At 36.4% G+C, this 17145-nt stretch overlaps 1 protein-coding gene across 19 annotated transcripts in view; it reads right to left on the bottom strand.

Annotated features, from left to right (window-relative positions):
• Positions 1-17145, bottom strand: part of RIMS2 (regulating synaptic membrane exocytosis 2) — a gene marked incomplete at both ends in the record, with an annotated part of 453369 nt that overhangs the window by 77183 nt on the left and 359041 nt on the right. For 4 of the 19 annotated variants that reach the window (XM_084282078.1, XM_084282089.1, XM_084282090.1 and 1 more), the window contains one exon: positions 15879-15979. The exons of the other annotated variants lie outside the window; for them this stretch is intronic. In XM_084282078.1, the coding sequence (XP_084138204.1) occupies positions 15879-15979 (101 nt within the window). The remainder of the gene's footprint in view (positions 1-15878; positions 15980-17145) is intronic. 19 annotated transcript variants of the gene reach the window in all.

Raw genomic sequence — 17145 nt, 5'->3', positions numbered from 1 at the left:
AGAAATATTATTAGGCCCTTACCATTTCAGGATGCTTTAGATTTGAAATTTTGGAATGTATTATTTTCATTAAATATGCATGAATTAATATTTTAAGTATTTATATTTAAAAGCCCTGCTAAACATTTACATGTTGTCTTAGTTACAGTCGCACATCTGTTAACTGCCTACCAAAGTAACATCTACAGAGTGAAACTGAATTGTCTGTCTTGTTGGATACCTCATTAAAAGATCAGATATCTCCAACTCATCCATAAACTCGGTTCCAAATTGCTCTTTATCCTGCTGGTCCCTATCCCCCACAGTCTACTTTTGACCTTATATCTAACTTAATTTTGTCCAGGAAGCAGATTATAATTTCAATGCATTGCATGTTAATGTTTCAGAAAGTGCAGCACAGAAGACAAAAGGAAACACATTGCTTGTCTGACAGAAGCCATGCTGGTATTTTAGTTTTATATTTGTTTCTGAAATTGCAACTTAATATAAGGCAGTTTCCAAAATGCTACTTTGCTCTCTGCCTCAAAAGCAAAATGGCATTTATGTTGTGTGAATATTGTTTTTTATAAAGTATCAAGTTTCATGTTGTGTATATTGACTGTAAAATACAACTCTTTTTGCACAACTTTGCACAATTCTTTCTTCAGTTTTTGTGTGGCCAAAGTTGCCCAGAGGCTTTACATCTTCATGCATTTCATATAGTTCCTTGCTTTTATTCCCAAGAGTCTCAATTTTTTGAGTCTCAATTTTTTTTTTTATTTATTTTTTTTTGCTATATGTCACCAACTGTACAAGATCAAGTGTTAGGCTGGAAAAGCCATTCTTCATTAACCAAGTGCCATCCACCCACTGCATCTGAAACAGTGCCACCATTTCGCATCCCGCCCCCCTGCTGTCCCTACGCCATGTGCTGCAGCACCCTGCAGGGTCACTGCCGTCCCCACAGCTGGCTGCTGGCTGCAGCAGGACCTGAGTTTGTGTCAACAGATCCAACAACTGCCCTCCGTGCCTCTGGTTCCCTCAGAAGGAAATATGGGCATGGGGACAGCAAGGGAACCTCATGCGCTCCCCTGATTCGGACCATATGGGCTGGTCTATGGTGAAGCATACCTGGCTACTGTGAAGGCTAATTAAATACCACTTCTTTATTTTTATTTTGTTAACAGCCATTGCGGTAGGAAACCTATCTCCTGACTTTTCCCATGCTGGAAATATATGTCTCTTATTTCAATAAGGTGAAATTTTCATTTTCAACCCAATTGATTGTCATATAGTATAGCCAGGATTCCAGACTCAGATGCATAACACAGAAAAAGCTCCCGGCCTCTTCTAGGTGTCCCAGGCTCTCTGCAAGCAGAGGGCTTGATGTAAAGTCACTTTGTTGTTTTTAAAAATAAGATGATTTTGTCCTATTTTACTGCATTGAAGAAATGGATAAATTTCATGGTAACAAATTCTACCAAACAAGTTTTAAAGTTCCTTAAAACCTTTCCCTCTGCAGTAATAAAATCATTGGTTGGAACAAATAACAAAGTGAAAGTTTGGTGCTTGTGCCAATACTTTGCAACTGCAATAGATTATTTTCCTGCAGAGATGAATTCAAGATTATTACAGCTGAAAAACAAATACCTGCTCTCTTTCCCAACACAGCCACCTCTGCCAGCCTTTCGACCTCTCTGTGAACTGCCAGTATGTGACTAACCGGCCATATGGAGCTACAACTGCTCTCGTACTCGAAAGAAAAAAAATTTGGAACTTCTAATTCAAAGGGAGTTTGTAATTGTTTCATGTTACTTTAATCTATTGTTACCAGTCTTCCATTAAAGACTATACAGTTATGCAGTTTCCAGGCAATTGAAATTCTCAAAGATTTCCAACCATCTTTCTATTCTATAATTTATTTATTTTTTAATCTACTCATCAGTTTTTATTTGCTAGCATTTACATAGGGACATATAAATCTGGTCAATGTTTCTACTGATCAAAATGTTGGGAAGCTGTCTCAGACAATTGCCCATTGTGCTACCACAACAGACTAAAGAATCGCTGTGGACTGTTTCAATAGTCCCTTGCCTTGCTGACAAAAGCTTTGGAGCAGCCAGAGCACAGCAATTGTATGAAATGTTCTGTAATTCTAACTGGAGCTTCTGGCTCAAGTTTGTAGCTCCAAAAGGCACTGCAAATGTTAGTTGCCATCCTTCATTTGAAGGAATGTTGTTACATTGTTTTAACGTCCTTTGCTGATGGCTGCTTAATGAAGTATTCCATTAGAAACAAAACCGAACACTTATAAATGTAACATTACATTTATGTAAGAGGCTCTAAAATAATTTTCACAAAATTTACAAATTAACATGCAGTGAGAAAGTAAGTTTATGTGTATCTCGCATATGAACAAACCTGAGATGAAGGCTGTGCTGAAGCTGCCCTCGCGTGTAATTAGTTCATCCTTAGCCACCCCAGTAACCAGTGCTTCCATCTGTCAGTCCGCCAGGCTCCATCAAGGCAGAGCACAGCACAGCTAGCCCTGTTAGCATCCGCCAGCCCTCCTGGAGCCAGCAGCTGCACACAGCAGCCCTCAGTCCCTCGGGAGGCTAAAAGACTGACCAGGGAGCTCAGTTCCTGCACTGCCCCAGCATTCGGCACATGGTAAGTGCAGCGGTGGCCCCGGCCTTCTCAATGTGGAGCTGCAACCAGCTCTAGCTCTGACCCACGCCTGGCTGCCGATCCCAACTTCTGCCTTTCAGCCCTGGGTCCTGTCCTTCCTGCCTTCTTTCCATTGCCAGTTCTTGAATGCTGCTTCCCCAGCCCTACATTTCTGGCCCTGTTCCCACCCTGCCTCCCCTTCAGCCATTTCTTGCTTCGTGCTGGGCACCCTGTGGTCCCCTGGCCCTGCTGTGCCTCTCTTGGCATTGTTGTCTTGATGTAGCATGAAGGAGAGAGCTACACGTGGTGTCGCTACTCATGAGCAGAACGGTGCCTGAACCAGCAGGCCTAGGAGGACATACTGGGGCTCCCTGGGGAGGCACTGAGCTATAGTTTCTTGTGCCTCATTCCTCATCCAACTTATCTTCCCCATTATTGAGAGCATTTCAGTCTACTTCTACCTTTAATAAAAAGATTTGGCTGTAACCAGATTTACAGATCTCACCTCCTAAACCATCCTAACTTCCTTTCAATGAAGTTAGGCCACTAACTGAAATGCAATGACAAAAAAAGAACGTCTATATTTCTATCTAACACGGAAAAGTAGTACCTCAAAATTTTCCTCAGTGGTTTGGTACCATCCATTTACTTATTTCACTAACTGATGCTCATGTATACACTCTTAATAAGGAGGTCCTAAAACCTAGAAACCTAAGAATCTCGGTAAGTTGATTTCACTACAGGGGCTAAGCCATGTTGCAAACCACATCCTACTGCCAAATCAGTAAATGAAAACTGAGCAATGAAAAACATCCAAAGCAAGCCAGCAGCAGGCCATAACAGCAAAGAAAGGTAGCCTGGGCTGTATTAACTGGAACATAACCTATGCATAATCAGTAGATCAAGGGGATTGCCGTATACTCAGTACACATTAGACCACATTTAGGATGCTGCATTCATTATTGGGAGGCCGTTTATAAGAAAGACATCAATAACAGTATCAAGTTGTGCAAGGGGAGGTTTAGAGTGCACATTAGGAAGAATTTCTTTATGGAAAAGGTGATCAAGAATTTGAACAGGCTGCTCAGGGAAGTGGGGGAGTCTCCACCCCTGGAGGTATTTAAGAGCCATGGGGACATGGGACTAAGGGGCATGGCTTAGTGATGGGACATGGTAGGTCAGGTTGATGGTTGGACTTGATGATCCTGGAAGGCATTCTCCGACCTTGAGGGTTCCATAATCATCCACTGGAGCGAGTTTAGCAGAGGGCCATGAGATGGCTGGGGCTGGAGCTCTTGCCCAGTGAGGAGAGCCTGGGGTGGTGAGGGGGAGCTAGGCTCGTTCTGCCTGCAGGAGGGCAGATTTGGGAGAATCTAGCAGCAGCCTGCCAGGACATACAGGGAGGATGTCAGAAAGACAGAGCCAAGCTATTCACTGTGGTGTCGACTGATACAAAGACAGACAGTTTTACTATTGTGGCAGTGAAGCAGTGGATCAGGTTGAACAGAAAGGTAGTGCAGTCTTCATCCTTGAACGTTTACAAGACCTGTCTGAAAAAAGACCTGAGCAACCTGGACTGTTCTCCTTTGACTGTCTTGAGCCAGAGGCTGGACAAGACAGCTCCTCATGTCCCCTCCAACCCAAATTTCTCTGTCATTGTAGGGGTCAAGATGACCCTGGGGCTGAAGAAGAAACTGCAAGGGCAGCAGTAACACAGAAGCCACTAGTCTACTACTGTCTAGGCCACTGTCTAAGGAGAACTGAAAATCAAGAGAGGGGTAATCTGGAGGCAAACCAAAGCAAAAGACAAAAAAAAATAATTGTCTGCTTCACATATTCTGATTTATGGTGTATTTTTAAAGAATTCCCTAAGTGTACAATATAAAATAAATAAAGCAGAACAATAGTAAATGTTCTGGGATTACTCTGAGGGGAACTTCAGGACCTGCAAATATTCAGTACAGTAAAAAGCAGTGAGACAGCTCTTAAGAAGTATTTGGGTCCCTAAAGGAGCTTAAGAATTAATTTACCTGCAAGTTTTTCTGTCTACAAAAGATCTGTTGCTGCAGTCAGTTTCAAAAAAATAATCAGTCTATCATTCTTCTGTTCTATTTCATACAATCTGATGTTAGGAAGATCAAGACAACCTCTAGTTTCAACTGCACTGATATCTGCTCCAAAATCAAGATGTTATTGATGCAGAGTTCATTCACAAAGATAGCTTCATCCAGTCTAGGGAACTAATTGTTCTTACTTAATCTTACATTAAGTCAGGACCAAATTTTACTAATTTTGAAAGGAGAAGGCACTATCAACTTTCTGCTGGGATATACAAAGTTACCACATAATTAGAAAGACGCTGTTCAAAATCCCATCCTACCAATGAAAAATACAACATGTAAAAAAAAAAAAAAAAAGTGTTTAAAATAAAATAAAAGGTAAGTAAAACAACACAGCAACACTTCAACGCATCAACTCTAAAAACTCAAATGGCAATCCAAGACTGCAATGAAAATCTAAGGTTTATAATGGCCAAGAAGGTATCTCATCAAACGCTACCTTAATGATACAATTCAGAGAGCACTTCAACTCCAAATCATCAAATTATTGGAACAGGACTCAATGATATAACAAGTCATAATAACAAGCGTTTACCACCACTGGTCTGCATCCTTGGGTAGCATGCCTGATGTACTCTATAACTAGATATCTACTTTAAAAAAATAAGACAACTTATTTCTATTATCTATCAAGAAAGGTAACTGAGATTTAAGAAGAGTTTTCATAGTCTGAATATTAAAGGAAGATGATCTTTTTCATGGTCCTCGCTGTTAAATGAAACAGAAGAGAGATCCAGGTATAGCATACAGTTAGGGTGAAACAGATGTATTTATATTTATATTCCCATATAAATGGGAGTCAATAGAAAATCTTGTGTGTCCTGAGTATGGACTTCACCTTGTCACAAGATCTGATGATTCCAGATCATCAGATCAACCATACGCTCATCCATGGCTTCACAATCTACTGTCCAATTCCATCTAACAATATTTCCTACACTTTTTATCTCCTGCTGAACTCCAGCACATTTGTTAGGACAAACTGGCAAGCCTGGCTACAGGTAACTCACTTGTTCAGTGGGCTTAATTTTAGAGATGACTCCTAATTATGTTTCTGGTCCTTTCTGGTCTTCTAACTCCAGTGAATCCTACTTACATGGGATAAACAGAATCAAAGTGTCCTTCCTGTATTTGCTTCTGTTCCTCAAGTGGTTCATTTGTCATTTTTGTTATCACTGCACTCAAAATCTCTTCCACTTCATACAGTCCTGCCATTCAGACAGCAGTTTAATTTTTAAGGATGGTAAAAGGGCAGGATTTCTGTTTTGTTTAAGAAAAGCTCAGATCTCCGGGTGTTCTACCTAACTTGGGCTTCTCCAAGATGTTACTGTGCAAGATCAAGCTATGAAGTCAAACAACATGCATTTTAAAGAGTTGTTACTTAACCTGGATTATAAACTACATTTCCATTATTTGGTGGTGGGTTTTTTTTGTCCTTGTGCCTCTCATAAAAACAAAAATACGGAAAAGCAACCACCTTTGTTTATTTTAACCCAAAAGCCTGCTATGTATTTCAACAAATCTCGTTGTTTGAGAAAAAGAGTATGAAGTTGCTCCCTTAATAGTACCTTCTCTATGTAATATTTAAATATGACTTTCACGAAATCTGTCCTGGCACACAGCACCACTAAAGGAATTCATGCCGAAGGAAACATCTGGATTGACACATGGGCCATCTGGTGAGTGCTTATTCCTGTAAGCAGAAGTGCCTGAGGATCATGAGTTACAAAATTGCTCAAGAACAGGATATAAATACATCTTTGTACAACTTGTCTTTATAAGTTGTTAAATCCACAGAAATCAAAGAGGGTAGCCTTCAAAATCAAGTATGATTTGAGGGAAAGTCCCATAACATTTTTCTTTATCTTTTGTTTTCACTGATTCTCAGAATACGCTTTGAAAAATTCAAGTCCAAGAATAAATACATAAGCTTAGCTAATAATTTGTGTACACATTTTCTGCTGATTTGTGTTTACCTAAAGGGGAAACAAATCTGCAAGATGTAGATAGCACCATCTCCTTATCCCTCCATTGGTAAGTTAAACTGCTTAGAAAACATTACTTTTCCCTAAAATGTATTTCCTCAGCACCTTTACTCCTGCCATTTTGGGAAACCAGGGAATAAAAGCTGCAGGGAGATCCTAAGCATGCAGTCTGCTCCTGGGAAATTGAAAAAATGAACTCTCTTTTTCTCTTTGTCATTATCCTTCATTTCTCAAAGAGAGAGAAAAAAAATAAATGAATAAATTAATTTTAAAAAAAAGTATCACGTCTTTCATATCACTTTACAAATTTTATAATCCTTTTGCTCTTTGCTTATAAGGCCAATTTGAATTCACTTTTATAGAAAATACTTAATGCCAATTACCATTAATTACAACTTCAACTTCACCACATAAAACACTTTAACAGCAAGATATTCATATGTAACATTTCAGGAAAACAAAGAAAAAAAAATCAAATGAAACTGTGCAACAAATTTAGGTAATTTCACGAGACAGTTACCTATATTGGAACCATTCTTAGGGTCAAGAACTTCTGTGAACATTTCTGACGTTCAATGTCTAAGAATTTAAAGAACCTTGAAAGTTTTCATTTTACAGATGTTTCCTTGGCATAGCATTAGCATGGCATTTCTAAATTTATGTGTCTGGAAACCAGTTTAGAAGTAGGCAAGATAACATTTCTAACAATGCCTCCTAAAAAACACCCAAGCTACTTCTTTGCAATTCTTGAAACTAAAAGTCAACCTGTTTATCAGCAATGAATTGACGTTATCTTCTCTTGGATCCAGAAAACTGTCAGTGTTTTCAATTTTGTTTTTAGAAAATCATATTCAAAGTAAGTAACATGCAGATACTAATAATTAGCTACTTGCTTCAGATTAAACTGCAGAAGTACGCAAATCATCAGACTTGTTTTTCATCTGACGTTATCTGTCACTCTAGAGAGAAAAGAAACAGAGTGATGCATCCTGGTTGTGCAAAATTTAATGGATCTCAGATACCGTATGTAAGGAAACTAATATAAATTCTTTTAAAGATGTGACATAGGTTGAAGGCAAAAGATACACCAGATAATTTTTGCTGTTATAACAGAAGTTGAACTGCATGACAAAATTGTGTTTGGCTGTATGACAGATGATTGTTTTTCTCAACATAAACTGACTCTGGAAGAAAAACAAATTCCAAACTTCTTTTCAGCTATGATACTTAAGGTTATTAGATGAAAATGTATATATTCAAGACAAAGATTTAGGACAAGATGTTCTTCTGGGGGAAAAGAGAAAGTTCTGTTTATGCAGACTTTAATTTAAGTTTATGTAATGTTATTTTAAATTTCATGAGCACTACTAGTAAAATAAGTTTACTGCAACAATTTAACTATTTTACAGTTTGTATTGCAAAAATGAACACATTTTGGGTACATCATTACCCTGTTCAGGGCTTGAATTTTCAGAACTTTTTTTTTTTTTTTTTCCTTTTTATTCCTTGTTATTATTCACTGATTCCAGACTGTCAGTGAAATCACTGGTAAACTAATGACTTCAATCTGTAGGAGCAGGATAACATCCTTTCTTATTTATTACTAAAAAAATTATTCTATTGCCTAACACTAAACCAATATTAACTCCCGTAAGCAAGACTCTACTTCCAAATAAAAATCAGAAATAACATAGGTTAGAATGGTTACAGAGATAATTTCATGGTTTAGTAACCTTTTCACTAAAAACGTTGCTGAAGGCATTAAAGCTTTACAAACAAAATATATCCCTACACTGAGCCTCCAAGGTGCTAATCTAACTTTGATTAGCTCAATTATTGAGCTTTGATGGAAAAACAGTGCTGTGTTAAATATCCATCAAAGTTCTTTACCTATACTACTTGCACTAGGGATGTTTGAAGACACAGTTATAGTTAGTAAAACTAACTGTGCGAAATTATGGATTTAAGATACTCAAGAAAAAGGATGAAAAAATGCAATGCCTTGGGCAAAATCTGATAGAGACTTAAAGCTTTTTTCTTGCATAATAGATGGCAAAAAATCATCAAAATGTGTTGTTTGGACAAGGGTTGATAAACTGGCAAAATTACCCATGACTTCTCTGGGGCTGCTATTAAACAAAACCAACCCATCTAATACAAAGGCTGGACAAAATAAAACATCCACAGTAATAAAACCACTTCACATGCCTCGTTATTACAGTCAAAACACTTTTAGTGAAGAATTACAAATTGTAAGAGCAAACTCTGGTTGAATCCTTGACCTAAGGCATGCCCAACTGAACCACCCAAAGCTGCTCACAGGTGGCCATCCCAGGAGCACCTCCTGCAGGATTCCTCAGTTTGAATCCTACACATTTAAGCAGGCTCTATGCACTAGAACTTCAGGCTTATCAATTCCTACTGCATGCAACGTTCTCCTCGGTTTTTCAAGGTCAGTAGCCTAGCAAACTGATCCAGCAAACATGTGTCTGGCTGAGCTGGAGTGATGGCTCTACTCTTGTCATCTTCTTACAGCCTTTTCATGCCTGTTCTGCCTGGCACAGAATTAAGAAGCACAAACGGCTGTCTGGTGCGATATATATTATTACAGACTATCACCCGCACTTCTTTGGCTCCCTGACCATTAGAGCAACTCTATTAACTTCCTATATTCAGCATTTTTGAATGTCACTAAGACACCCAGATATTTAGTACATATTTCCCAATTATTTTGTTGTTGTTGTTTTTTTCTCTAAATCTTCTCATCTATTATCAGCATCAGTTTTAGTACACCACAGAAAATGAACTCAAGACACATATATATAATTTTATACATTAATTGTTACTCGGTTCAATAGCATCCTGGAACTTTATGGCTTAAATTGAGGAAAAAAAACCTGTAAATAGAAATAATTTAAGTTTACTATGAAAAGAAAGCCACTCTGAAACAAAATAGACTAACAGTTTAACAATTCACAGATCTATGTAAAGCAGTTCTGAGAAGAAAATGTCTTCTATTATAAAAAGGAAAAAAGGATTTAAGATAAATTGTAGTGATTAGTCTGGTTAGAAATTGGTCAGGACAGTACCCAGATGATTTTTAAATGTCATTATTAGTAGGATGGCTACAATTACACTATTGAATATGGCTTTAATAGAATTTTTTTTCATACACATTTTGAAATATATATATATGTTAGATAAATTTATTTTTTCCGCCCCCGGGAAATACTTGCTTTTTGCAAAAGAGCATTTAACTTATTGCTATAAGAGTAAAATCCAAGAATTTGTGCTACATTGAGCATTTTGGGTTTGATTTTTAAATCAGAAAAATTTTCTGCTATTGAACCCCCTTTGTTTTTACAATCAATTCTAACAACTAATGAATATGCAGGACCAAATTAGACTGATGATTTTATTTTTTTTTTTTTTTACTTTAAGGACTCATTTTTTCTCTTTGAGACCCATTCTAACATTACAGGATACGTTAAGTTCATTTTATAATGCTTTCTAGATATACTATTAGCAACATAAGCTTACACAAAAACTAAGAAAATGGCTGACAATACAAAGAACCTGCAGACAGATAAGCAAGTCAGTATCAGTCAATTTTTGTCAGCCTTCATCACGGTATCTGAATGCAGTATTTGTGTTAACCATCGTATAACTTTTCAGACTACCCTAAATCTCTGCTGGTAACACAGATATTCAAGATTCAAAAATAAATTAGAAAAGCAACAAAATGAAAACAAATTAAGCAAGAGCTTGAATTAAATTAAGAAGAAACATGACAGCTATGAAGCACTATGAAACAGAAATCGTTTCTCAGAGTCTGGATATCATTAACTAAAGAAGAAAATACTCGAAATTACATCCACATCTATACTCAAAGTTGCTAAATCACTTTTAACCCATCAGCAAAATATAGGATTGCAATGAAAATACGAGTGAAATAAGAGATGTTTTTCACATTACTATGTGCAAGCAGTTCAAATCTAGGATTTTTATTTCACCTTGCTGCATTTTTAAGTCGCGTAATTAAACTTTACATCCTGTATTTACAGGAACTAGGACTGCAACATCAGCAGTTTATTCCGTTAACTTCTTATATTAAAAATATAATAAAATTCTTGACTGAAAGTATAAATCCTATCAGCACTTTGAGCCATAGAGATTATCTCTCCTATTTAGTAGTAGAAGTCCTCACAGATCACAAACGAGCATGGCTGATCAACAGGACCTTTGCTTTCAGACCAGATGGCTGGTTTAGTTGTCTAGGTTTCTGTCCAAAAATACAATTACCGACTAGCCCATTGGAAGAGCCACGGGACAGGCAATAACTAAACAGGCTTTTCACATGGAAAATCCTTTCTTAGCAGAGCTGGTGTTTGGTTTTGGTTTACATCCTGGAGCAAAAAGCTGCTTGGTGTGGAGGTGAGGAAAGGAAAGACAAGGGGACCCAATAAAACTGTGCACAGCTATTTCCATCATAAGTCTATCAAATTATACTGTCTAGGCTTGTAGCTTTACGGTAATCTTACAGAAAGTAATTGCATAGAATAACTGTGTGGTATTATTAATATTAATTATTCCTTTCTTAATTATTTTTTCAGCATAGCTCCATTCTAATTATGTTTCATCTTTTCAAGTTTTATCCAGGTATCTAATATTTTAAAAATTAAACTGGTACATTAAAAAGGAATCTATATGAAACAGCATTCCATTTCTACGCTGTTTTCATGGAATATGGATATCCAACCTAGCTTCCATTTTTATTCAATATGTTTGAATATGTCAGATTTACTTCCTTAACAAGAGAAGTTGCAAGAAACAACTCTAGTACCAAAGATGTGTATTCATAATTGTTCACAATACAACCCCAAAACACTATTATAACAAATGTTGCTATCAACACAGGTCAAAGGATACCACGAGCAGCTGTACCACTGCCAAAACTACTTACTGCAGGTTTCAGAGCAAAAAAGGCAGCTCTTGGAGAGCTGCGCACTTATCTTTTGCACATTCTTGCACCCAGGTAGCTCATGAGGAGGTACTCAATTCATTGCTGAATCAAAATGGCTCAGCCTGAAGAACTGCAACTTTTCAGCACTTACATGCTTCAAGGGCATCCACCTGCATCTACACTAGTCAAATGAACACATGCTGAAGTCTTCTTTTCCATTGGTTAATTCATCTTGGTCTTGCTAAGGCTTTAGAATACCAAAAAGAAGTGTGCTACTCTGTCCAGTACTACTAGTTTGCTACACTAGACACAGAGAGAGTTACACTCATACATTTATGATGTACAGTATCTGGCAAATCTAAATCTTGAATTTTGATTGTTGAGAGCAGGAACTATGGCATTACATACAGCTGATGATGTAGAAAATTTCAGTCTTGTCATCAATATGAATCATTAAAGCTGAAGTTGGAAATTTCTCATCAGTGTCAAGTAAAATGAACCTCACAATACTTTGAGATTATATGTGTCATCTAGTCACCAGCCTCTGTTTTACAAGTGGTTCTAAATAAAACAACCATTTTTCCCTATTCTGACTCTGATATAAGGAGCCTCCTCTAGTCTAGCATGCAACAGTTTTAATCACTCAGACCCTTTTGGAGCGGCTAATAGGACCTCAGTTGATGGAGTTCTCTCTTGAGCTACACTGAGTTCATGTTGATTGCAAACATGTCTAGGAAGTATTTTCTGTCTTTTCGCCCACTCTTCCCAGTCAACCCACTGGCCATGTCCTAGCTGTGGCAGCAAGGAGAAAGGAGCAGCAGGACTCCTCCCACCCTTTTCCCTTCATTTGTCAGCCAGGGGAAGGATTTACCAACGATAGCACCACCTATCGATCTGCTTGACAGGAGAGCTAATGGCAGCAGCACCATACAAGAAGAAATGCAGAGATTTAAGAGAGAATTCGGGAAACATCTTCAAAAACCATCTCAATCAAATGAGACCAGAGAGAATCTAGCACACTACTCACTCAGCTTCTCTGAGCTCTGGTCTCTGATCTTGGCCTTCTCTCTTCACAGTGCATCATCTTGCTTGAACATTTAAGAACTGGGAAGCTTAGTTTTCATCCAAAAGAATAAACTAGCCCTAGAAATATTCTTGAGGAACATTATATACATCAGGCTAGTGTTGCAGAGTCACAGTATGGCCGATGGCTATTTTTCTTTTTCTCTGGTGGAATGCTCTTGTACTCCTGTGCTTTCTTTTTGTGTAACCAGAACTCAGGTTTTCCTGCATGTCAGCTTTCAATGCTACCAGCATTGATATTCAGACTTCACTATCTATTCCTATACAATTCTACTAGCATTCAATATTTAGAAATAACTAGTTGTTCTAACACCAAGAATACTTTTGCTTATTCCTTTACACCCCCACTATTTTTCCTTTCATGTCTCCTCAGTTGTAAATGTGTTTCTCTTAAAATCAAATATGCTGTTTGTTTTCCTTATGTCTGTGCTGAAACCATACTAACACAACTTCTGCATGTAAGGAGAGAACTCTTACACACTGTATGTATGACCTGCCAAAATACTATGGAAGACAAAATACTCAGTTTTGAAAAAATGATGAGGCATGTATATGAATAGTAAAAATGCAATCTGCATTTATATCAGTCATACATAGCCATAAAAAGGAAGGGCAGTTTCTTATTTTAGCTGTTTTTATGAATGCACATGTCAAAATAAACTTTTCCCACAGGCTTCTTAATGTATGATTATGTATCACATCAGTGTAAAAAGCTACCAGTACTGAATTCCAGAGGTAGAACCAAACCAGAGAGGTATATTAGAGGATAACTATTTTAATATTGTCCCACTTCTGCTGTTAAATCTTTTGCTTTCTCAGCAAAGAAGGGTGTTTTTTCTGAAAGTAATTATGAGGAACACTCAGTTACTGTTTATTTCCATTTAAAGAAAGACATACAACAGAAATATAAAATTATATTTGCTAGCTGTCCCGAATGTCATTTAACGCTTAGATAATGACATTTTTTCTTAGGCGTGACACACTTGACTGCCTGCTGTGCCAGCTGATGGTCTTAAAAAAAATCTAAGTCACTGCCTAGTATATTGAACATGAAATTTCACTCAGCTTCTTACATATGTGTTTCAGCTGATGATTCCAGAAGAATTTTTGTAGAAACCAGTTAGATAAATTGTACTTACTCGTTTTCTGTCTCTAGATGATATAATCGCTTAATTAAAGAATTTGAAGCAGTGTTAGCGAAAAAATGAAGGCAGATCTCTCATATGGCAAATGAGAGATATAGTTCTAATTTAGCTTAAAAACTAGAATTTTTAAGAATGCATTTTCAATTAACATTGGAATTAGATGATCTTTAGGGTCCCTTCCAATCCAAACCATTCTATGATTAAAGTGAATATTCAGTGTCTAGTTCCATGAGTTCAGAGATAGAATAGATAACTCATTTTCAAATATTGAAACTACACTTTGGCAGAAGAGTAAATTAACTGTTTATTTCTGGAGACAATTTGTTTGATATTTGCAATAAATAAACGACCATTTTCATAAAAGAATTCCATTATTTTTTTTCCTCTTTAATACATTCCAATAATACCAAATATTAAAATTTTAATTTAAAAGATAAAGATGTATTGTGAGGACCAATAATATGGTGTGGGTGAAATGGAAAAACAAGGGTAGAAAATGCTTCATTAGGTAATTATATTCTATTCAGCTCCCTCATATGAGAGCACATTTATTCTCTACACTCTATACCAGTCCTACTTCTGACTCAAATTTCAGGCAAGCACTGAGGGAGCAGGAAAATTAGCAGAATAAATCTGGTTATACATACAATACATAAATTCATTTTTTATGGTACATACAATCATAACACAAGAAGGCCTGCTCACAGTATTATGCTCGCCTGTAAAAGGTAACACCTTTCAAAGCAGACAATATAGACACATGAAAATAATTTTGCCATAAACGTCACCCCATAGCAAGCATCTAGACATGTCAGTATTCCAAGTCCCTTCTACATGTTAATAAAAATTCTTATGTGTTCTACAGTGAAAAGTATACAGGGGAAATATGCAAATAACCATGTAGCACATCTATAAAGTTAAAATATTTAAGCCGTTTTCACAGGTTTTTTGTTTGTTTTGTCAATTCTATTTCCATTAATAGCTTTCTCCATTTTGTCAAGGGCTTTGAAAAAGTTCTCCTTCTATTTTCCCAAAAATTAAACACATTTTTTCAAAAGGAATTACATCAAGTATATAAGTCTACATGATGTGCAAAACTAATACTACTTAATAAATTTGGTTTTTTTTTGGCCTTCAAACATTAAATAGCTCAGTTTACAATAACTGCTAATCCTGTAAGCAAAGGAACTACATCCTGGAAATAAAAGTCTTAAACAGACTTCTCTTCCTCAAACAGCTTTAATAGGTCAGAAGTCTCGTGTTTCTCACTTATAATCTGACCTCAATTAATGAAGTCTTTTAGAGGACACTAAATTATTTTTGTATAATAGGACTTTAAATTGGAAATATCTTGATTATTTTAATTAACACACTGTATATGACATGACCCTGTTCCAGATAGCAGGAATTTTTGGATAATATATTTGGGGCTATACTACTATGTAACAATTCACATTTTTGGCAAATCTGGCCACTTCTGATGTAGAAGCCTGTGTTGATGTATACAGCACCTTTCCAAGTGCTAAACTGCCACTATTAAATTAAGTAGCATTATGAACTTTGGTTTTCAGTAGACCAAGACAGACCAGTGTTCAACTATATGAAAGCCATGGACAGATTTCAATAACTCTCATTGCATGTGTCACTCAGTGAACCTCTTTTTACCTTCTCTTTGAGCTTTTAAATCATGGCACTGCTATTCATTCCAATGGATAATTACACTGCCACTCTTAATTAACTTATCCTTCCTAAATTTTAGTAATCAAAACCAATCTGTCTTAAGGTTTTTGCTGCACTTTTCCAATGATTTTATTACAGATACGCAAAAAACTTTTACTGAAGAAACAACCCACTACTCATCAATTGTTTTCTAAAAGCGATATTGGGTATTTCACTTTAACATATTTTTTTGTTTTTCAAAACAAAACTCCCTTGCCTTTGAATGATAATCTTGTTCCAGCCTGGAATCTGATCCCGCTACCTGTTTGTACTTGCTCATTTTCATTTGGCGATTCCTCTCTTCTACATCCATTGAACCTGTTAAGTTGAAAAAAAAAAAAAAAAAAAAAAAAAAAAAAAAGGAAATAAATACAGTCATCCTCAATTCCAAGTTTAAAGTTACACTCATAGCATTTTTAACAGAAAGATATAAAATCCAATTTACTTAAATTATGGTGTATACAATTTTAGTTTCTGAGATACAATTTTGCACAAAAACAAAAGTTGTAAGAGGAGGAAAATTGTAGATGAGTAAGTATTTCAGCAGTCTTAATAAGCACTGAATTATCTGCACAATTTAAATGAATCCAATATTGTGGAAGAAATGAATGCAAATGGAATATAATGTTTCTACAGAACAGAGTTTTAATACAAAAAAATATTCAACAGAAACCAAGTCTTTCATTAAAAAATAAATAAATAAAAAAATAAAATGCAAAGCTGACCAGTTTATTTTAGGTGGGGATTCTGGTTCTGCATTTGTTTTGGTGTGATACCAGCATTTTTGTACCAAATTACTAATCAAGTAATGACCACAGGCTGGCAAAGCTTACATTTAAGCTTTATATTACATTTAAGCATATATTTATTTTGCTCAAAGTATTTTCAAGATGTGTAAAGATATGATAAAGAGCCACCCAGTGGTATCACTGTATCATATTCTAATGACATGCTACTTCAAGAATGATTTCAGGATTAACTCTTCTTAGACCAAATACATGATCAGTCTCAGTCGAGATGGCTGCTTACTATATAACACAGGCATCATCTGTTTTCTGCCAACTGGTACTGTAACAGCACAAGTTACTATGCAAAATAATAAGGAATTAAGTGTCAAAGCTTAAGGGAAAGTGTGAGAAATAGAAACAGAAAAAAAGAAAGGAAGAGAACAGCCCAGAATTAAAAAAAGATTTTCAAGCAAAATATAGTCATCTACACATAGAGGCTTGCTTCCCTTCCACTTTAGCATGGTATAAATCAAAAATAAGTCATTATCCACTAAATGCTAATAAGCATTCCTTTTGACTGGCATTTCTCTTAAACTTCCTGTATTTTTAGCACAAAGGTTGCCTAAGATTAGTTTATCAGAATCCATCCAGAAGTTAGGAAGCTTCTGTATATTATAACCACTGAACAATCTGGACCTGTATTTATGGAGCTGTGATTGGAATATTAGATTCCAGTGTACTATATAAATCTGACTT

Source organism: Netta rufina, assembly GCF_964035555.1.
Source record: "Netta rufina genome assembly, chromosome: 2".
NCBI classification, from domain to species: domain Eukaryota; kingdom Metazoa; phylum Chordata; class Aves; order Anseriformes; family Anatidae; genus Netta; species Netta rufina.
This window is presented reverse-complemented; position numbering and strand designations above follow the sequence as displayed.